General features: G+C 40.2%; 1 protein-coding gene across 1 annotated transcript; it reads left to right on the forward strand.

The window, feature by feature from the left end:
* The first annotated feature begins 10,087 nt into the window (after positions 1-10,087).
* LOC113309764 (histone H4-like) lies at positions 10,088-10,581 on the forward strand. Its single transcript, XM_026558280.1, has one exon. The coding sequence runs from the start codon at positions 10,135-10,137 to the stop codon at positions 10,432-10,434; it is 300 nt and encodes a 99-aa protein (XP_026414065.1). The 5' UTR covers positions 10,088-10,134; the 3' UTR covers positions 10,435-10,581.
* The last annotated feature ends 12,866 nt before the right edge of the window (positions 10,582-23,447 follow it).

A 23,447-nucleotide genomic window follows, 5' to 3' on the forward strand; every position in this document is an offset into this window, starting at 1 on the left:
CCATAAAAGTACGTCTTAGTGAGTGCAATTATCATAAAACCCTTTTTGGTGAGGCAGAAGTCGAGGCGAAATGCTTATTGATCGTTTCTCAAACACACGTTCTCTCATTATAGTGTGGTTATTTCTCACTCAACATTTAAGAATGAGAATATGTTCTTTGGTATTTCTAACTTATTATTACTAGCATGCATAAACTCTATGTCCTCATAGCTTTTTGGATGCTTGGGAAGCTGGAACACTTTGAAGTTGGAGTAGGTTTTGTGGGTATACCTTTTGTAAGCCTTCACGAGACTAAAACTCGTCCACTAGGGACACCTAGGGGTTTAAAGGCCTATTATTCATGCTAAGATTAACCGTATCCTCGGCGACACGGAGTTGTATGTATGTTTTCGAATTGTTTTGTTTAATTTAATCGAGGACTAGCAAAGTCTAAGTGTGGGGGAATTTGATAGGTGTCTAAAACACCTAATTTTATATCTAGTATTTATGCTTTTTTTGCGAGTTTTCTTGCAAATTATGTATCTTATGTTTCGTTTTGAGTTATTAGGTGCTTTGGAGTCATTCGGAACAAAAGAAGGAGAAATTGTCCATTTGGAAGAAAATAAGAAGGAATCATCCAAAACTGGGAAGAAAGGCCAAATACCAATTTCAACTCATTAAAATATAGGATGACCATCTTGAAGAGAATTCAAATATAAAAAGAACACAAAAATAATGAGGTCATTCCGAGTTCGTATGAAGAAGTTATAAGCAAAATGGTGAAACCAATTTGGATTAGGTTTTTGTTGGGCCTTCTTGGGCTTGCGCGAAAAGAGGAAGGAGGGATGCGTTTTGGGCTTGCTATGGATGTGAAAATTAGGGTTTTTGGTGGATTTTGAAGAGGTTAAGTGTCCTAATTGGATAAGGATCAAGAGGAGGTTATAAAACTCTATATATAGAGAAGCCTAGATACAATTTGGGGATACACTTCTTATCATCACTTTTTACTTTTTCTTTTTCTTTTTCTTTTTCTTTTGTTCTAGGGTTTTAAACATGAAAACTTTTCTCTTTATTCTTGTTATGAACTCCATGAACATGAGCTAGATTATTTTTATTGGTTAAGGATGTATTCCTATATCTACAACTTGTGCTTAATTAATGCATTAGTTTTCTCTCCTTATCATCGTTCTTATCTCTACTGCGCTTATGATCACATGATTGATGTATTGTGATAGGACTTAGATGTTTGATTAGTTAAGTGGCCAATTAATTGAACTTTCATCCTTGTCCATAGATATTTTAGGGTTTTCATCGAGCGATAACCCCAAATATTGGTAGCATGATATGATTACGGGTTTGTAGTGATACACTCTCGTCATCATATGTAGAGTTAGACCATTGTTCGAATTGTCATGTGCAATGTATGATAATTCCAGTGATTAGCCGTTTCCAACTTATTGCACCTAGGAATTCAAACTTAATTAGCGCAAGGCGTTAAGTTGTTCTTTAGGCAGAATTCACATACGCAGCTCTAATGTGTGTGTTGATGAACATAGGAAATATTAGATATCTTGCTCTCTTGATATTCTAGGCTTTTGATGATAAGAGATTAAATTTTAATTCTAATCATGAATGCAAGCACTTGTTTAAGATTGAAGATGAACTCCTTGACCAATATTCTCCACTCATTGATTACAATCCACTCTTTATTTATCTTTTAATTTACTTTTATTGCTTACATAAATCAGGAATCCCCCATTGTTTTACATAAGAAACCAAAACAACTTGACAACCTAGTCCTCTTTGTGGGAACGATCCTTTCTTGCCCTTGCTATATTTTATATTTTGAGTAGTGAGAAAGTAAATTTATTTTTGACGCATACGACGGCGATCAGCCATGTCATGTTTGGAGCGACCTGATTGATCGATGGGAAGTGGGCCGACAAGCTAGGGGAGCGGCCACACTTCTTGGCGCGCTGGGCGACTTTAGAGCGACCTGATTGGTAGATGGGAAGTGGGTCGGAAAGCTAGGGCGCGGCCACACTTCTTAGCGTGTTGGGCAACTTTGGAGCGACCTGATTGGTCGATGGGAAGTGGGCCGGCTATCTAGGGGCTCAGACACACTTCTTGGCGCGCTGGGAGACTTTGGAGCGACATCATTGGTCGATGGGAAGTAGGCCGGCAAGCTAGGGGCGCGACCACACTTCTTGGCGTGCTGGGCTACTTTGGAGCGACCTGATTGGTCGATGGGAAGTGGGCCGACAATTTAGGGGTGCGGCCACACTTCTACTGCGTTTTTTTCTCCTGAGCATTTAGTGCGATGACCTTAACCGTAGTACTTGGAGGTTCATGCTACTCTGCCGTGAGTGAACATAAATCCGTCACGAGATACCAATGTTAAGGGTTCAGCTAGTGAATACAGCACAGGAAAGTAATCAGTGAGTTTTGTGTCGGCGAGGTGCCAGAGTTTACAGAACGTTATGGATAGAGGTATATTGAGCGCGGCTCAATAATACGCCAATGGAGAGTCCAGCACACGTGGCTTGGTTTTCTTACGGAGTGACGTCATATCAGGCGAGGGATTTTATGGTTTTAACCCTAGGCTAAAAACCACCATCAACACCAGGACCGATCATACCAAATCATAAGTCTAGGCATTGTGATCGGTTATACCAAGATACATAACCTGAGTTAAGATCGGTTCTACCATCTCACACATATTGGTCATCCAAAGATATGCAATGAATAGCATGACCAATAGTCCTACTGATTTCCCTTTCGATTCACAAAACAAGTTTATGAATGTACTTCCTTTAAACAAATGTAAAACATTGTTTCCTAGGATGAAATCTTCACCACAACCCATTCACATAATCATAACACTATATACAAGATATGTCGATGTCATATCTACGAAGTTCAAAAGATAAGCGTTATACTTCGTAGTCTAATTTCTTAATACTATGATCATAATATTTTGATCATGTCACATCATTAGAATATAATATATAATATATACAGCTTCACAGTTATGTTTTCAATATGCACAACTTGAAAGATACGTTAGGAATGAAACAAGTTAAAGTCAATATTACTAACCTCCAGTGAAGGATGATGTAGTCGTTGTAGTTCGTTACTTCTTCACATTCTTTAGGTCTTCAGAGTAATACTTGTATATCTCAGTATGCCTAGACTTTCTAGTCTAACCTGAACAAAGTTGACTTTAGTATTTAAACAAGCGACTCTATATGAGTTTTGATACTAAAATATGACAACTAAACTTGACATACCAACGCTTGGTGAGTTCAACCGAGCTATGCTCTAACAGACTGAGGCAATTTTTTTTGGAAGATACCACCAAGAGAATGTCTTCCCATCAAACCAATCATATAATCAAGAAAACAGACATGCATAAAGGAACCGATTCTCTCTTTTTTATGAGGACCGGTGATGCTTGATGAGTCAACTCAGTTGAATATTTTCTTTATATTTTGATAATTGTTTTCAACTTTCTCAGGATTAAACATCATTTTATTCAGTTCAGGATATATTTTGTTATGGTCTTTACTTTCTATGCATTAAAAGCTTACATTCTTCATAAATCTTTCATTTTATTACTATCTGCAACACATGAAACAAGCTTATCTTCTTGAAACACAGAGAACATAATATATGTAGGTTGAAAAGTTTTCCAATTAGTTTTTGTATGTATAACTACGTACATGAATTAACCCTAAGTTTTTCACTTAAGGTTGAGAAAATCATCAATCAACCCACCTTTTAATAATACTATTGAAGAATTCCCTTGTTTGATTTCTTCTTATTCGGGGGGAGCAACAGGTTTCAAACCCTTTTTCTTCAAAACAAGGTTTTGAATCACTAAAATGGGCATTTCTCTTGGAAAATTAAATCGGGACAGAACAACCCCATTTGAATTATTGACAACCATCAGTGGAAGGTGTTAACCTATCTTCAACAGACCTCAAAGATCAAATCAACCTATGTGAGAATTTAGATATCGGTTTGTTTGTTGGCTACCGTCTCTCTTTTGATGTGGTTCACAAAGCTTTCCAAAAATTTGGAAAACTCATAGTGAGATTAGGATTGCCAAATATAGTAAAAAAACTTTTATCTTTGATTTCAAATATAGAGAAGATCGTAGGAGGGTTCTTGAACAAGGAATATACTTAATTGTTAGAATAATATTCATAGTTAGACCATGGAGTCCCCTGATTAAGCAATCAGTAGCTGATATGAATACAATCCCCGTTTGGGCAAGAATTTACAATGTTCCTTTGCATGTTTGGAATAATTTTGGCCTTAGTACAATTGCTAGTTGTATAGGAAAACCTCTAATGACAGATGAAATCACTCTAAACAAAACCAGTTTGTCATGTGCTAGAGTTTGTATCTAAGTTGGAACCGATTGCACATTTCCTAGTTTTATACCTCTTATCATAGATGATGTTGTCGCAATAGAATTACCAGTGGATTATCAATAGAAAAATGCTCCACTTGTTCTTCTTTTGGTCATACGATTAGTAATTGTTTTATAAATGGGCCAAAGATGAAGCCGCTTTCCGAAACCTTATAACTTGGAGGATGAAATTGTTTTCAAGGAGTATGTGCATCTAGAGAATATAAATATATAAGAGACGCTCTCTTTGCATGGTTTCATTCAGGGAGAACCAATTGTTCATGTGGAGAATTTCATATTCTCAAATGAGAATAATCCTGCAAGTATTAATATTAACCTGTCCACAAATGAAATGCCTGGTGGGATTGTAAGCAGTCAAGCAGAGGATTTGCTCTCTCAACCTGAACCTGGGCGGTGGAAATATTTATACTATAAGGACAAATAGTTCAGTTAAAAAAGGGAATAAATACATAGAAGTACCAACTCACTACTCAAACCCTTTTAGTGTATTATAATCTCTTTCTGAAACCATGGTTGATGATGTTTCTGAAGAAGTTTCATAATACCAAACATATAATGAGTGTATGGGATTAAAAAAATTGTCCTCGTTGAATTCTAAGGTAAAATCCTTCTAATTCAGATGTTAATGATTTTTCAACTCCAAATTCGGCATCCGATTCTATTTAGAAAGTGAATATGGAGGCCAGTTTCCCATTGCAAATGGATATGAGTTGGGTTCAATCCAAAAAAAAAAAAAAAAAATTACATAAAAGGATTTAGTTTTGTCTTCTAATTTAGTTATTTCTATTAGTGAGGCGGAAATAGATTCTAAAATCGCTTTTAACAAGTTATTGGGTATTTATGACCATCCTTTGATGAGATCTATGTGAATGAATTTATTGGAAAGTCATGCTAAATCATATATGGAAATACCTCAGATTGAGGATACTGATGGTTTGGGTGATTTCGACTTTGATTCCGAAAATGATGAGCAAATTGATGCTTGCTAAATGCTCGTTTAAGGATGAAAATGGTAACTTTTGAAGAGTGTTCGGTCCTTTTATCTCTTTTCCTTTAGGATTTCTTAAGTTTAAGGACTTTATGTAAATTCTTGCTAGACTTTGTGTTTAGACCTTATTTTTTTGAGGTTTTGAGTTGCTACTTAGTAAGCTTGTTTCACTTTTTTTTTCCTTCTATTTTGGTAGTTTTGGTGTAATTTTTGTTTTGACATCCGTGTATTTTATAATGGAATTTTCCATTTTCCCGTAAAAGCCCTGACTATTTTCAGCAAGGCGAGTGCGAATTCGTGCACACTCCTTAACGAGTGTATATTTCAAATTTCAAGCTCTACCCTTAATTTATTTTAGAGATTTATGTAATAAGGATTGTGATTCTAAACATGGAGGGTAATGGGCCATCAGTTAAATAATCAACCAATCAGAAGAAGAATATGCGAAATATATAATCGTTGAGGAGTGTGAACAGATTTGGACTCTCGCGCACAGACCCAACAAATTAAGCATTTCTTTAATAGTCCGCGAGTTACAACACCAAAGGTGTCATTATCCATGCACAAAACCTCCAACAAAACAAATTGTTCACAAAAACCCCATTTAACATAATCTGTCTATATTACCCTTGTAGTTTAAATCACCTCACCAAAAATAGAAATCAACCCCAGTTTTAATTTTTGTTATATTGTCACCACCAACAACAACCAATCACCAACTAGCAACACCACCGACCACCACAAACCGCCGCCGACCACCACCATTTCCGACGCGCCACCATTACTGACAACCATCGCCGTCAAACCACCGCCGCCACTTTCTACAACCACCGCGCACCACCACCACCGTCGCCGCCGACAACCTCCCCCGACGACTACCGCAACCACCACCTCCTCCTCCAACCACCACCGCCGCCACCACCACCGTCGTCGGTGATGAAACCTAATTAGGTTACATCATTTTTCCACATATTGTCATTTCACCAACACAACTTCAATGACGAAACCAAACACGCCTACTTCCAAGTCAGGCCAAATAAACTAGGAAAAAATCAGGTGAAACCAAAATTTGGTTTCATCATAAAAAAAAAGGAGAAGGAAGAAAAAAGAAAAAATGAAACACAATAAGATGAAACCTACCACCACCGTCAACTGCACCACCCATCGTCGCCACAACCACCATCACCACAATCACCACTACCATTACCTCCTTAACTAAAACTAGTTTCAACAAAAAACAATCCACCTGTGTACCACCAGCAAAAATTGGTTTTCATAGAGATCAATATTCAACAAAATGAAAAGAATACGATGAAACTTAATTAGGTTTCATCATTTTTCCACATATTTTCATTTCACCAACACAAATTCAATGATGAAACCAAACACGATGACTTCCAAGTCAGGGCGAATAAACAAGGAAAAAATCAGGTGAAACCAAATTTGCATGGTTTCATCATAAAAGAAAGGAGAAGGAAGGAAGAAGAATAAATGAAACACAATAAGATGAAACCTACCACCACCATCAACTGCACCACCCCCATCGCCGCCACAACCTCCACTACCATTACCTCCTAGTTTCAACAAAAAACAATCCACCTATGTCTCGCCGTCAAAAATTGGTTTCATATAGATCAATATTCAACAAAATGAAAAAAATACGATGAAACCTAATTAGGTTTCATCATTTTTCCACATATTTCCATTTCACCAACACAACTTAAATGATGTAACCAATACCGACAACTTCCAAGTTAGGCCAAAATAAATTAGGAAGAAATCAGGTGAAACCAAAATTTGGTTTCATCATAAACTTAATTTTCATCATTAAAATCTTTGGTTTCATGATAGAAAATAGGCAAGTTTATGATGAAACCAAATTTGGTTCCATCATTAGTTTACTGTTTTCACCAACCAAAACTGTCAGAATATTTTGGTTTCATCACAAATCTGGCATTTTCCCAACACAATATTGATTTCGACGATGAAGATGTAGCATTATTTGATGTGATGAAACATCATAAGGTAGTAGTGGTAGTGGTGGTGACTGTAGAGGATTGAATGAGGAGGCGAAGGTGTTGTTGGTAGAGGATTTGCAAGTACTGGTGTTGATTTTAGATGATAAAATGAGGAGGAAGTGTTGGTGGTGGCCGATTTGAAGGTATTGGTGGTGGTTTTAGATGATAGAAGGAGGAGACAGAAGTAGTGCTGGTGGCGGATCTGACATGTGGTGGTGGGAAAAAACAAAAGTAAGAGGAATGGTGTTGTTGATGAAAAATCAGGACGTAGAAAGAGAATAAGGTGATGATAGTGTTAATGGAGAAGACGGAGGTGTTGTTGGTGGCGGATCTGGACAAAGCGACTGTTTTGATGGTGGCGAAGCTACTGTTGGTGATATATCTGAACATACAAGTATAAAAAAAGAATAAGGAGGTGCTCATGGAAGAGATGAAGGTGTTGTTGGTGACGGATATGGACATAACAACTTGTTTAGTGGTGGCGGAGCTACTGTTGGTGATAGATTTGAACATAAAAGTAGCAGAAAAATAAACGGAGGAATCATGGAGGAGACGGAGGTGTTGCTGCTGGTGTTCGTGAGGAACTATCTTTGTTGTTGCTGGTGATGATGATGATGGAGAGAAGGAAGCGGAAGAAAGAAAAAAGGAGAGAAGAAGAAGAAGAAATAAATATAAAAATGATATGTTAGGGCTTTTTAAAAACAATAAAAACTAAATTTATTCAATTTTATTTGATTTGGGATTTTTGTGCCACATTTTAATCAAATTGTTTTTATTTATTAAAAATAATATGACTGGTTTTTTTAGAGCTTCTTTAATCCAACGAACCAAATCTAGTCAAAACTAGAGCTGGAAAACAAGCTGAAACCCGCGGGTTAACCCGTGCCCGGCCCGTAAAAACCCGAACCCGGCTCGGCTGGTTTCTAAACAAGCCGGATTCGGGTTGGAGAAATGCCGGCTTGTGAATAAACGGGTTAACCCGTCCCGGCCCGTGAAACCGCGGGTACAACCCGTAAACCCGTCCATAATAACTAATTAGTAATTTTTATATAATCCTGTCCGTCGGATTATCTAGGGTTAATCACATCCACACGATTAAGGTATAAAAGGCGAAACCCTAAAACTAAATGAAGAGATATATTTCTTTTTTATCTCTCTCTTTTCTTCTTCTGCTCCTTCCCTTCTTCTGCATTCTTCAGTTGTGAATTGAATCTCGGATAAACAATGAATCATTTGGCACGATTCTCTGGAGGTTGGATAATCTTTGGATACTGAGAACCAAGTTGAATCTTTGGAAAATCAAGGCACATACTGTTTGTTCACTCAAACGGAGAACCGGACTCTGTCCCTCTCTCAGAATATCAAGAATCTCAAAAACCTTTAAATCCATTCTTTCAGGGGAAATCCCATTTCTCCTATCCATCAAATCCCTAAAACCGCTTAACCTCCATTACTCTTTAGGTTTTAGGGTTCATCTCTCAATAATAAAATGCTTCTTTTCTGAGAGTATTATTCAACTACTAAGAGTTTTCCCAATTTCCTACTGTAATATTTGGAGTAAAATCAAGATTCACAAACAAATTTACGGTGAGCAATTCCATTTTAATTGTCATTTTCTTCTTATATTCATCACATAATTTTTTGAGTTTCCCTGTTAAATTTAATTTCTTTTTGAGTAAAAATGTTCTTTGAATTAATAGAAGTAGGGGTTTATCTTGAATCTTGTGAATTGGAAAAAAAAAGTATGGATTGAATTCTTAGATTGTTCATGGTTTTGTTATTCTTTATTTGATAAGATTCTGTTTGTTTCCATAACTTCTTGTATGTTGATGATAACTGTTTGTTTAAATTCCCCAAAGAGACATTATGATCATTCTTTATAGTTTGTGTTAGTTCTGGTTTTGTGATAGAATTATAATAGGGTTTAATGTGATGAAATCATGAAATTTTGTAGTGTTTGAATTCATTTTGTTTTAGATTTATGGTTGTGTTTGTTGAATTCCCTACTGTTTGATGGTAGCTGATGTTTAGACTCGTTTCTACAGGTTAGTAGTGTGTGTTTGAGAGATGGAGAATAAGGCACTGCTGAAATTTGAAGCGCCAGAGCACATTCTTTCCCCGTTGTTTGTTAGTCGAAGTAGTGTCAACTTAGACCAAGCCCTGGAAAATCTTATAAAACCTGCTAAAACTCCTTGATTTTTCCATTAATCTCTCGAAGTTGGCTAATCTCTGGAGCTGGCAAATGGACGGGCTAACCCGTGAACCCTCAAGTTTAGCCCGTTACGGGTACGGGTTGAAGAAATGACAACGCGTGCAAAATTTCCACCCGCGGGTTTCGATCCGTATTAACCCGAACCCGTAGAACCCGCGACGGGCGAGCCCCGGCCCGCCCGGTTGCCAGTCATAGTCAAAACATAACACACGGACCGAGTAACAATCTAACGATCAAGAATCCCGTAAAGTGTATTTTCATTTCTCAAATCCGAAACAACATTGTTCAACCAATCAAGTCCGAGCATTTCTAATCCAACAGATGCGGTAGAAAAACACAACGTTCATACGGATCCTAAACCAAATCTGACGAACATAATGAAATAAAAAAAGCTATAAAATCCATTTTACCTCTTCCGTGAAAACCAAATAACACGATCAAATATTCGAAACAGAGAAAGAGAGAAATATTCGTAGAGAGAAATATTTATAGAGAGAAAATGTCAGGAAGAGGGAAAGGAGGAAAGGGAGGAGCAAAGAGGCATAGAAAAGTATTGAGAGATAACATCCAAGGTATTACTAAACCAGCGATAAGAATATTAGCAAGAAGATGTGGTGTTAAACGAATCAGTGGATTGATTCATGAAGAAACAAGAGGTGTTCTTAAGATCTTCTTAGAGAATGTGATTCGTGATGATGTTACGTACACTGAACATGCTAGAAGAAAGACTGTTACTGCTATGGATGTTGTCTATGCTCTTAATAGACAAGGAAGAACCCTCTATAAATTTGGGGGTTAGGGTTTGATTTTTCGCTGTTTTTGTAAAGAATGTTTGAGATTAGGATTAATTTTTTTTCCTCTTTTCTTTCGGGTTTAAATGTATTTGGAAATGTACTTAATCCAATATTTTCTCTCATTTTCAATTTCTCCAATCAACAAATCCAATATCAGCTAATATTATTGATTTTGATTTCGATCCACTATTCATTTCCTGCACCAAAAGTACCCATCTTATAAGATGTCTCTGTGCTCTTTTTCAGTCTACTCGTTTCTGTATCAAATTATTGATTACTGAGTATGAGCTTTTACCTCAATTCCTTTCTTTAATTTCGTTGCTGTGTGCACATATTTCATCATCAAACACGTGTACATAGGAAGATACATGGAGGGCATGCGGACAAGGTCATCAAAGTATGATGACACACGCTCATAACCAAGAATTTCATCCCATCAACGAGGGATCTTTGCCCGAACAATCCAAGGATAGAAGTTGAAGGATGTTCCGGTAACACGCTGTACTGCGGAGCACCAAATAACTCACCAAAGAGTTACTTTATATCATCCCCAAAAGAAGCCAAGATCAACGATGGAGAGAAGATGTACTGACATGGACGCGATAGAGGCAGAAAACACTTGACTGACACGAGAAGGCGCCTCAACTACCCGCATTAAACACCCTGAGCAGCATACGTGTCAATCAACCCGTGGAACGAACGAGGATGACTCTGCGTGATGAAGTTACGAACGAAGACCCCTGCGTGATGGACACAAAACACAAGAAGATAAGGTTCCAACGGCCTTCAGAGATGGGTCCCACACTCTAACCCTATAAATACCCCCCCTCCACCAAGAGGAAGGGGGATCGGAAAATCAGGAAGAGAAGGAGAGAGAAGAATTTGGAGCGTAAGTTAGTCCTTTACAATAGAAAGATATATAAACTCAAAAGTCATTCGACTACTCTTGTAACCGTCAAATATATAGTGAAACGACAAACCCCGTGGATGTAGGCCTTAGTGCTGAACCACGTAAACCTCAGTCTTGTTTATATTTCAGCACTTTACGTTTGCCTAAAACCCCATGAATATTTACTTCTATGTTTTGTTCTCTTTGTTTTTACTTATATCACGTGCGCAAACGCCTCGCACGGAATTAGATGAGGCTGTGATAAACCCGAGGGTTTTGAGCCAAGGAATCAACACTATGATATCATCATTACAAATCATTCTAAATTACGATGTTTGGTTGTGAGCATTCCGATGCCCTCGTGATTTGTGTGTTCACAATTTGGAGCTAGAAATAGGGACTTCGTCCCGGTAAAAGATTTATCTTATCCTGTGATTTTATAATTAAATTAACGTAAGATTGCTCTGCTTCATTATATTTAACAGTATTTATCTTTTATTAACTTCACCATGTTCAAAAACGCACCTGTTGTCTTCGGCACTACCGACAGTATCGTTATTTACTGGTTAAAATATTTATTACTTAGATCCACGGATCTACATTTTTCTAGATCTCGTACGGACCTATCTTTCCGTTGGGTTTTCGTAAGTTTTCAAAGGATTTACGTGCAGTTTTAAGAGGGGTTTTCTCGCGTTTCCTCATACTTTAATGAATCCGCACTTTTAATAAGAATTTAATCCATATACTTTAACTCATGTTTTAATCAAATGAGCGTCCTTAAGAGTTCTCTGTGGCCCTCGGGCAGTTTCTCCCTGTCGTGGAATTAGGAATTTTCGCAAACTAACCCGATCCGCACGGACATTTCTGTTTCTCGCTGTTTGAAATTCCCTTGTGCAGAAAGATGCAAGAAGTAGGAAAATCCAGAGCCATGTCGAAGGAAGCACCAAGGACAACCCCGGTCATCACCCGGAGCAAGCAGAAATGAGACAAAGCCAAAATGACCAGTCAGAGACAGGACACTGCGGAAATCACTTCGCCCATGAATGCTAATTCCGTTGCAGCTGCGGCCCTCAGAGCAGCGGCAACAAAATATAATGCGACAGCGGCAGTCCCGAAGACTACGGAAGCCGTGAAAACTCCTGCTACGAATCAATTTCACCAACCAAAAGAAAGGGTGGATGAATCCAGAACGTACCAACCCGCGCACCCGCCAACCTTCGGAATGCCATCAACCAATGAGCTGAATCAAACTTTGCAGGTGGCTCTAACACCGCAGATGGGCACTCCGCCCGATCTGGGAATGCCAACAATCGAAGCTGAACCTCTCCCGCCTTTAGTACAAACCATAGAAGAAGGCGGCACGATGGCCGTAATAGCACGAGCTGGGACTCCCAATCAAGGGTCGAACCAATCAGATCGATTGATGGCCGAACTTGAAGAATTGAAGAAAATCCAAAAGGTTTACGCGGATGCTGTGGCTTGTTGGCCAGAGAGAACCAGGATTTAAAAGACCGGATTGCCTCAAGCACAAATACGAGCCAACAACTCGATGAAGCAAATTCAAAGGCACCCGAACCAAACCGAGATCGAAGAGTCATCGTAGCAGCCAATGGAAACGCGGCTAGAGGAAGTAGCGCATCCGAACCAGATTATAACGATGGAGAGTCAAGCTATCACGAGCATAGGAACGTAGGGCACCACCGCGCGATGAAAGAGCTACGTGATGAAATGATGGCAGAGATCAGGCAAATAAAAAGTAAACAAGGTGGAGGAAGGTTAGAAGAAGTCATCAGAGAGGATAACTCCACACCCTTAACTCATCGCCTGGACAACACCCCTATTCCGCTCAAATGCCCTGTCCCGACATTCGAATGCTATGACGGATCCAGCGATCCCGCTGCACACATTCGGTATTATAACCGTGTATTGGCTAGATGGAGCCAGAACGACGCAGTACTCTGTAGATACTTCCCATCGAGTCTGAAGGTATCGGCATTGTCTTGGTTTGATAATATGCTGCCAAAATCCATCCACTCCTACGACCAACTCGCAGAAAAGTTCTTAAGAACTTACATGTACAACAAGGCTGTTAATACTGGAATGGATAAGCTCTTTTCACTGGCAATCGGCTATAAGGAAACCACGAGGGAATACACCAACAGATGGCACAAGGTCTGCCAAGCCATAGGAAGTGTGGACCCGGTGGTAAGTATCAACTGCTACAAGTGGGGATTAGACCGAATGAGTCCACTCTTTGTTGAGATTCATGGAAGCGTGCCTAAGACAGAGGGGGATCTTCGAATAATTATTGAAAAACACGCTCGTCTTGAAGAAATCCAGCGTGAAAACCCGAGGGCGTACCCACAGAGAACTCACCGTACAAATTCCGCAGAACAAACCACTGGAACCAAAAGGAATTGCTCGGTGGAACGACCTCACGAAGATAGGAAAGAACGAAGGGACGAAAGGCGAAAAGACGATCGGAAGTTCGAAGATCAAGTTTACACAAAGCTCAATGCTAGCTATGCTCGGATCCTGCGAGAGGTCAAAGGAAGGGAAAATCTGGAATGGCCATGGTCTAAGGGAAAACAACCCCCAAGAACCGAGAAATCCAAAGATTACTGTGAATACCACTGTTTCAACGGGCACCAGACCGAAAAATGTAAAAACCTCAAAATAATGATCCAGAAATTGATTGATGCGGGCGAGCTCAAACATTACATACGAAAGGATGTCGCAGAGGATAGATCTAAACGAACCAAGCCAGTCCAACTTCCAGAAGGGAACCGCACAATCAACACCATCTCGTGTTCTGAAACCGCAGGGCCCTCACTTACAGCACAGATAGGAAAGAGGTTACGGAAGCAGTTCGAGGACCGATGCGAATTGTATAAGATCGATGGGATAGAGGTGGACGAACATGAAGAGTGGATGGACTCACCTATTATCTTCGATGCTGAAGATATCGACGAAGATATGGAAGACCATAACGACCCCTTGGTCCTCACACTACCCGTGGCTGGATGTAACCTTAAAAAGATCCTCATAGACGGGGGAGCTCAGTGAACGTTCTATTCTACGATGCATTCAAACGAATGAAGCTCCATGAAGAACAGCTAATGACCTCTTATTACACCATCTACGGATTTAATGGAGCACCCACGAAGCCATTGGGAGACATCGTGTTGCAGGTTGACGCCGGACCCATGAAAGTAGAAACACGGTTCAGCGTAGTGGACGCCCCGTCCCCCTACAATGCCATCATTGGACGAAAATGGTTACATAAACTCAAGGGTGGCGGCAACGTACTACCAATATCTCAGATTCCCTACACCTGAGGGAGTAATGGAAATCAAGGGAGATCGGGTCTCTGCAAGAGAGTGCCAAGCCACTCAGGATCGCATCAACAACGAACAAGAAAAGCAACACAAAACCCGAAGACTTAAAAATAAAGAAGCTGCGAAAGAGAAGGCCATAGACCAGTTCCTCAAGGAAACTACAGGAAGGGATTTGACCAAAGATGATAATGTCCGGAACACAGAGACAAGTACTTCAGCAGCCAACGCGGACAGAAACATACCAAGTAGCAATTAAAGAACGCCCAGTCCTCGGGGATCCGAAGCCGGTTTTCACGCCAGTAGAGCCCGTAAAAGAAATCAACATAGGAACGGAGGAAAACCCGAAGATGATCAAAGTAGGGACCATAATGGACGAAAAGAGAGAAGATTCCCTGACCAAGTTACTTAAAGAATACGCAGATGTATTCGCCTGGAAATTAGGAGATATGCCTGGGATTGACCCAAAAATAATCCAACATGAGCTGCGCATCAAACCAGGCACGCCACCTTTCAGACAGAAAATAAGAAAAGTCGCGCCGGAATATCATAAGGCAGTGGAAAAAGAACTTCGAAAACTACTAGACGCAGGTTTCATCAAGGAGGTCAAGTACCCTACGTGGATCTCCAATATGGTCGTCGTTCCTAAGAAAAATGGGGGGGTTAGGATATGCATCGATTTCACTAACCTCAACAAAGCATGTCCAAAGGATAGCTATCCATTGCCAAGCATAGACCAGCTGGTAGAAGCAGTAGGATATAAAGAACTGTCATTCATGGATGGACATTCTGGCTACAACCAAGTGGCCCTGGCAGAAGAGGATCAGCCACACACAGCGTTCTACACACCACATGGTCTTTATTGCTACACTAGAATGCCTTTCGGACTTCGAAACGCAGGGGCAACATACCAAAGAATGGTCGATGCTATTTTCAGGCCATGGATCGGAAGCACCTTAGAAGTCTACGTTGACGATATGCTCGTCAAAAGCAAGCTGCGCAAAGATCACCACAAGGATCTGAGAGACATCTTCGAAGCAATGAGGAAACACCGCATGAAAGTAAATCCAGAGAAATGTACTTTCGGTGTCACCTCAGGGAAATTCCTCGGGTATTTGGTAACAAAAAGGGGCATCGAGGTAGACCCAGTGAAGATTCAGGCCATAGTAGAAATGCCATCCCCAAAGAATTTAAAAGAAGTTCAGAAGCTCAATGGGTCCATAGCAGCCTTGGGCAGATTTATTGCCCGATCTTCGGACAAATGCAGACATTTCTTCAATATTCTCAAAAAAGGGAGCAAGTTTGAATGGACCGCAGAATGCGAAGAAGCCTTCCAAAAAATCAAAGAACACCTAGCTTCGATTCCGATCCTGCAGAAGCCGGATCCTGATGAGGTTTTGGCATTATACATAGCAGCAACCGAAGACGCAGTCAGCGCAGTGTTGGTCAAAACCAATACGAAGATAGAACAACCTATCTATTACGTCAGTAAGACCCTCAATTCTGCGGAAAGGAACTACACAAAGATCGAACAGCTTATCCTAGCATTGGTATGGGCTACTCAAAAGCTGAGAACCTACTTCCTAACTCACTTCGTCCGGGTCCCATGCAAAGCACCACTGGAAGCAGTCCTCAAAAGCGCGGGAAAAGTGGGCAGAATAGCCAAGTGGAACACCCACCTGGACCAATTCAACATCATTCATGAAATTCAACATTCTCGAAAATCCCAAGTTTTGGCGGATTTCTTAGCAGACCTTCCCCTGGACAACGACGATGAGATTAAGGGAATACCAGAAGCCGAGGAAGAAAGCAAGGATCCAATGGATATCCTCGAACCCTCGAGTCAAAGACAATGGGAAGTCTTCGTCGACGGTTCCAAAAATAAGGAAGGAGCAGGAATAGGCATTGTCATCACCACCCCAACCGGAGAAAGGATTGTACAGGCACTCAGGTTAGAATTCAAAGAGCATACCAACAACATCGTCGAATACGAGGCAGTCGTACATGCCCTCCGAATAATAATAGAGATGGGAGTAGCCGATAAGACTAACAAGTGATTCACAGCTTGTCATACGGCAAATAGGGCTCGAGTACAACGTGTACGATGACACCCTCTCAGCTTACATGGCCTTGGTCCAAACATTGGCGTCACAAATTCCGAACATCAAGTTCCGGCACTTATGCAGAAGGGATCTCAGGCACGCAGATGCCCTGGCATATATATCATCCATGCTGAAGGACGAAAGCATCGAAGCTATTAAAATAACAAGGGTATACGAGCCTTCGATTACACCTCAATTCCCTTCGCTACCAATCAAGATACAGTGGAAGAAAATACCGAAGACCAGGTAGGAGAGGACATCCATAACGATTTTGACGAAGAAGATATCCTGTCAAGAGCAAATCAAGACGAAGACTTCAGCAACGAAGATGATTGGAGAACGGTGATCCATGCGTTTCTCGAAAAGGGAAGTTTACCCGCGGACCATAAACAGGCTAGGAAAATACTCTCCAAAGCAGGAAGATATGATCTTCGGGATGGGGTCCTGTACAAGAAATCCTTCCTCGGACCGTTACTACGTTGCTTATCTCGAAAAGAGGGGCACCGAATTCTAAATGACATCCATTATGGGGACGCAGGGAATCATAGCGGTATGAGATCACTAGCCGACAAAGCCAAAACGCAAGGATATTACTGGCCCACGATGATACAGGATGCCGCAAGAATGTCCCGACGATGCGAAGAATGTCAGCGTTTCGCCAAAAAGATACACGCGCCAGCAACAATGTTGAATTCAGTAGATATCCCGTGGCCATTCGCAAAATGGGGCATAGATATCGTCGGGCCTTTCATCAAAGGATCAGGGAAAAGGCGATTTTTGATAGTAGCCACGGACTACTTCAGTAAATGGGTGGAAGCTAAAGCCTTAGACAGGATCAGAGACGTGGATGTGTTTACTTTCATATTCCAGAACATCATTTGCAGGTTCGGCATACCAGCATAAATCGTATCCGATAATGGTAAGCAATTACAAGGGAAAAACATAGACATGCTCTTCGATGCTTTCAAAATAAGGAAGAACAAATCCACCCCTATATACCCTCAAAGAAACGGACAAGCGGAAGCCACCAACAAGACCCTCGCCCTTATCCTCAAAAAACAATTAGACGAACATAAGGGGCGGTGGTGTGAACAGTTGCATAATGTGTTATGGGCATACAGAACAACAAGAAGATCTGCCACCGGGGAATCCACTCGTTTCTCCTCACTTATGGATCTGAAGCAGTCATCCCTACAGAGATACTCATACCAACCACAAATACCAAAGCGTGGGAGAAAAATATCACAACAGACATGATGTTAGAGAGATTGGACGACCTAGAAGAAAGAAGGGAAGCGGCATTGCAGAAGATGGAAAATTACTAACGAAGACTTGCAAGGGAGTACAACAAAAAGGTAAAGCTTAGTTAACTGCACACACTGCATGTTTAGGATCTCTAGATTGCTTTTTGGTCCCTATCTCCATAAATTATGGGGTACTGTGCATTGGCATTTGTGTGCTCTCTGATTCCTCTTATTGTGGTGATATCTTTTTTGTACTTCCTCATGACAAAATTTGTATTTTATCCATCACAAACAGGTGAAGGTGGGAAGCGTTCTGCGTTACTCAACTTTGGGTCTACCAGTGGAAGCATCTCAGCTCTATCAAGTACTCCAAACTCCGCATCTACAATCAGAAGAAATCTTTTCAGGCAGAGGTGCATTTGGAACATGTATGTTGCTCAGGTTTTGTTGCTTTAGTCATACATACAGTAAAAGAGTAGCTTAGTGCATTTTCTCGGTGTTATATACTGCTCTGGAACTGTTATCCTGAGATGAATAGATAGACTTCACCTTGTGTAGGTTCCTTAAATTGTAGACTCATGGGCATGCTGACAAGTAAAAGGTTAACCCATTGTTTACAGTTAGACTGTGATTTTGTTAACTGATTCTAATTTTGAAAGCTTTCTCATTCTCCCAGGGTTCCTCTCTGGGGCAGAATGGTTTTCTTCTTTTATCACTAGTTTCCTGACTACCCGCCGCGTGAGCTATTGCTGCCCCACTGGAAAGCCTAAAACTAAAAACATTGCAAGGGTCTTGCTGCATGCTACAAACAGACACCACTGATATACAACTGTTTCGTTTCACCTTTAGCCACTATTAAAAAATGATAATCTATAGTCACAAGACCCACAACATAAAGAGCCTTCATTGAGATTATTTTTCTTGATCTACTACACATTTTCTGCCCCAAACCCGCAACATTGTTATCTAGTGTTAATCAATGAAAACCACATCTTCTGGTTCTATGCATGAGTTAATTAGTTGTTGATATGTTCATGTTATCCTTTACATCCTGCAATTTATTTGTTTTTCATCTCCAAGTTACTCGAAATTTGTACATGTTGCAACAACATATAATCGTTCTCCCAGTTTATTGTATCCTCCTGCGGGTAACGTGTATAACGTTTTCATTTATTAGGTCCTGTATGAGCACAATGCACTGGGGCTCCTGGTCTTAGAATGTGTCTTTTTTGTATAATGTTCATGTCCTTACTTCTGTCCTCTGCAAAATTAATTGTTGCACTCTGCAACTGCAGGCCACTTTTCAGAGAATTGGCGAATCTGATGACATTGGAAGTCTGAATAAAAAAATCTGTCATCATTCATCAATAATTTCGTAAGAACAATAGCGTTAAGTACGCAGGGTTCTGTGTGAGATTTACGTTACAATTGTCGTTAAATACAACCAAGCTAGTTTTTTAAAAAAGAACTTGCAACATTCCTAACTCAGAATTTGCACTGGTTTCTAATTCAAAATTTCCATGTCTTCAAAATAAATAAAAAATCTAAGATTTCTGCAGTTCCTTTCGTTTGGTACCCTTGAGCCTTGCGCTGTTTAGTTTCTTGGGGAAACTTGTTGGAATGCTTTTGTGGCTGGAAGACGCAACAAATAAAGACCGAGCATAAACGAAGCATAAGCATCCAAACAAGCATACTGAACCTGCTCGTTCTTTAAAGTACCCCTGTCCCATCTACTGAAGGTAGCCGTTCTAAACTTGGGTTGATGATTTAGATGTCTGTCGAGCACAATATTAACCAAAGAATTCAAGATCTTCGTGTACGAAGCTTATAATCAGCCAAATCTCCAAGATCTTCACTTCTTGCAATCCTCAACCCATAGTCAATCGAAAGCTTGTGTGCAGCTTCATCGATTCCAGCTCAGAGTCTCTTGACGAATGTAATTTTCTCGTCTTCAAGAAAATTGACAAGAGATTCAGGGACTTGATCTTTATCACGAGACCAACTCACGTGAATGTGATACCTTTGTATAGAATCGTAATTTTACCTGGACTGTCGCACTAAATAAAAAAGAAACAACCATTTCATTTCATTTTTCTTTCCACTATCAGTCGCCTTCCTCTTTAGTCCATTTCTTCTCCAAACCCTAGAAAATCAATTTGTCATTCAGATTTACGCTCCATCTCTTCTACCATCACTACTACTTGTCTCTTAACAAAGGATTTCATGATGGGAAGGTTTGACAATCTCCCGAAACATATCATGCTCGACATATTGACTAGGTTACCAACCGAATGTGTTCTAGACTCCAAATTGGTTTGCAAACCATGGAGGGATGTTGCTCATCTTCCACCATTCTCTAAAGTGCACCTGGATCATCTTAAATCTGCTACTAATGATTCTGGTAAGTTGAGTTTTCTTTTCACTGTTTATGAAAGGGATTATTGAAATTTTCTATGCCGAGTATGATGAGAAATGTCATGAGAAACCCCTCACTAGAAAAACAAGGATTAACTTTAACCCACCAGTTAGGTATAATTATTATTCTGTCTGTTCCTGTGATGGTTTAATTTGCTTTAGTGGATTGTTCAACGAAGGCAAACAGGCTCGATTGCATTATGGACCTACTTGTATTTGTAATCCAATCACTAGAGAGTATATTATCCTTCCTGATTATGAAGGAAAGTATAGGTGGTATAGATTTGGTTACGTTGTTTCGACCAATGAATACAAGGTCGTTCGGATATATGAGTCTGGGGGAGACTCGAATGTTGGAGTTGAAACACAAGATATGGTAGAATATCTTCCACAGTTATTCTGTGAAGATTAGATGTTTATTTATAGCAATATTCAGTTCCACATAATCTGGATCTGTGGTAAACATAAAAGACTGAGTTACATGCATATCTACAGTTCAATAAAGACCGTAGGACTAGGGCCTAAGACTGGTTCTTAACCATCTGTCCGTGAAATACTCTCAGCAGTATCACCTGCGTTAACACCACCCCTCAAGTTGTACAGGAGTTGACGGATGTGCAACTTGGATCGGAGAATATGAAATCGTGGAGAAGCTAGTCCCTTGGTAAAAATATCAGCCAGTTGATCCCGAGAGCTGGTAAATTGAACTCGTAACTTCTTGCTAGCAACTCTTTCTCTTACAAAATGATAGTCGATTTCGATATGCTTTGTTCTGGCATGGAACACAGGATTAGCAGTAAGATATGTATCCCCCAAATTATCACACCATAAAACTGGTGTTGAAGTTGAGAAACACAGTTCATTTAATAAGGACTGTATCCACATGAGTTCAGAAGTCGCAATGGCTACACCCCTGTACTCCGCTTCAGTGCTGGATTTCGACACCGTCTTTTGTTTACGTGCACTCCAAGAGATCAAATTACCACCAAAGTAGACACAAAAACCACTAGTCAATCTTCGATCATCTAGACAACCAGCCCAATCCGCATCTGAATAAGCTTGGAGAGTGAAATCACTTGTTGGATGAAGATGTAGTCCATAATCTATGGTGGACTTCAAGTAACGTAAAATTCGTTTCACACTATCCCAATGCTCTATATAAGGGTTAGGCATATATTGACATACCTTGTTAACCGCCACTGAGATATCTGGCCTAGTAAGATGAAGGTAAGATGAGCCCCTACGACACTGCGATATAATGTAGGATTGGACATTTTCTCTGTGCCTTGGAGTTGGAACTTTGTACTCGGAGATAACGGTGTAGAAACAGGTTTAGCCCCATCAAGTTTAGTTCTTTTAAGTAAATCTGCCGCATACTTTCTCTGCGTGAGAATAAGATTTCCAGGAGTACGAAGGACTTCAATTCCCAGGAAATAATGCAAGTTACCCATATCCTTAATAGCAAATTCTGCACCAAGATCATGTATTAGCTGTGAAATGGAATGACTGTTGGACCCAGTGACGATAATGTCATCGACATAGACGAGCACATATGTAATGGAAGCTTTCTCCTGGAGAACAAATAGAGAACTGTCAGCTACTGAGCCCTTAAATCCAAGTTGTAACAAGTAAGAACTCAATCTTGAAAACCAAGCCCGAGGGGCTTGCTTAAGTCCATACAAGGATTTGTGGAGTTTACACACATGTGTAGGATAGTTGGGATCCAAAAACCCTGGTGGTTGTGTCATATAAACATTTTATTTTAGTTAATCATGTAGAAACGCGTTTTCTACATCAAGTTGTTTCAATGGCCAGTTCTTCATAACTGCTATAGATAAAACTAGCCGGATTGTGCATGGATTAACCACTGGACTGTATGTTTCCCCATAATCAACACCTTCTTTTTGATGAAACCCTTTGGCCACAAGCCTGGCCTTGTAACGATCAATGCTGCCATCAGAATGTTGCTTCACTCGAAACACCCACTTCGAGCCAACTACGTTCATGCCTGGTTCGAATTTCACAAGAGAGTATGTTCCATTTCTAATAAGAGAGTTAATTTGATCATGCATGGCACCTCTCCAATGCGCAAACTTAGAGGCCTCAGCATAGCAGGTTGGCTCCATGTAGTCCATATTCGGTAAAGGATGCTTGCTGGCTGTTAAGCATAATTTTTGAACTGGCTTAACAATTCCAGATTTTGCTCGTGTCTGCATTTGATGCACTTTCTGTGTGTTTATAGACTGAACTGTCTCAGCAGTATCGACTAGAGAAAGTGGCGCAGCTGAATATCTTGATGACGTCGTAGTCGGGGTGGATTGTTGGACAAAAGATGCGTCAGCAGCACTAGTCATTGGTGCTGAATTCTCTTCAGTAGCGCCAGCTGACCTAGCATCAGGTATATTAATATTGCCAGTATGCAGTTCCTGATTGCCAGAGGTCAGGACATTTCGAAAGGGAGATTTCAAAAAGAGACTTGTATCAGAAGGTACACTTACAGACTCTTGTTGAGGCGTCAGCTGCTGCGTAGACTTGAATGGGAATGTCTCTTCCTCAAAACGAACATGACGGCTTATATAAATTCTGCCACTTTCTCTATGAAAGCACATATATCCCTTATGAGCATTGTTATATCCAATAAAGACACATGATATCGATCGTGGTTCTAGTTTGTTGAAATTATAGGGCCTTAAACAAGGATAAGATAAACACCCAAAAACTTTAAGGAAGGAGTAATCAGGAGCTTTGTTAAATAACAGTTCAAGAGGAGTTGTAGTTATGGTTTGAGATTTTGGTAATCGATTAATCAAGAAGCATGCAGTGGAAAAGGCATCGGACCAGAATGTATAAGGCATTGATGCATGGAAAAGTAGAGCTAAACCGGATTCAGTTACATGACGGATACGTCGCTCAGCCATGCCATTTTGAGCCGACGTATGTGGACAAGTGAATCTATGTTGAATGCCAGAGGCATTTAGATATGAGGTGAACTTTTTATACTCTAAGGCATTGTCAGTATGGAAGACTTTGATC

Source organism: Papaver somniferum, chromosome 9, assembly GCF_003573695.1.
Source record: "Papaver somniferum cultivar HN1 chromosome 9, ASM357369v1, whole genome shotgun sequence".
NCBI classification, from domain to species: domain Eukaryota; kingdom Viridiplantae; phylum Streptophyta; class Magnoliopsida; order Ranunculales; family Papaveraceae; genus Papaver; species Papaver somniferum.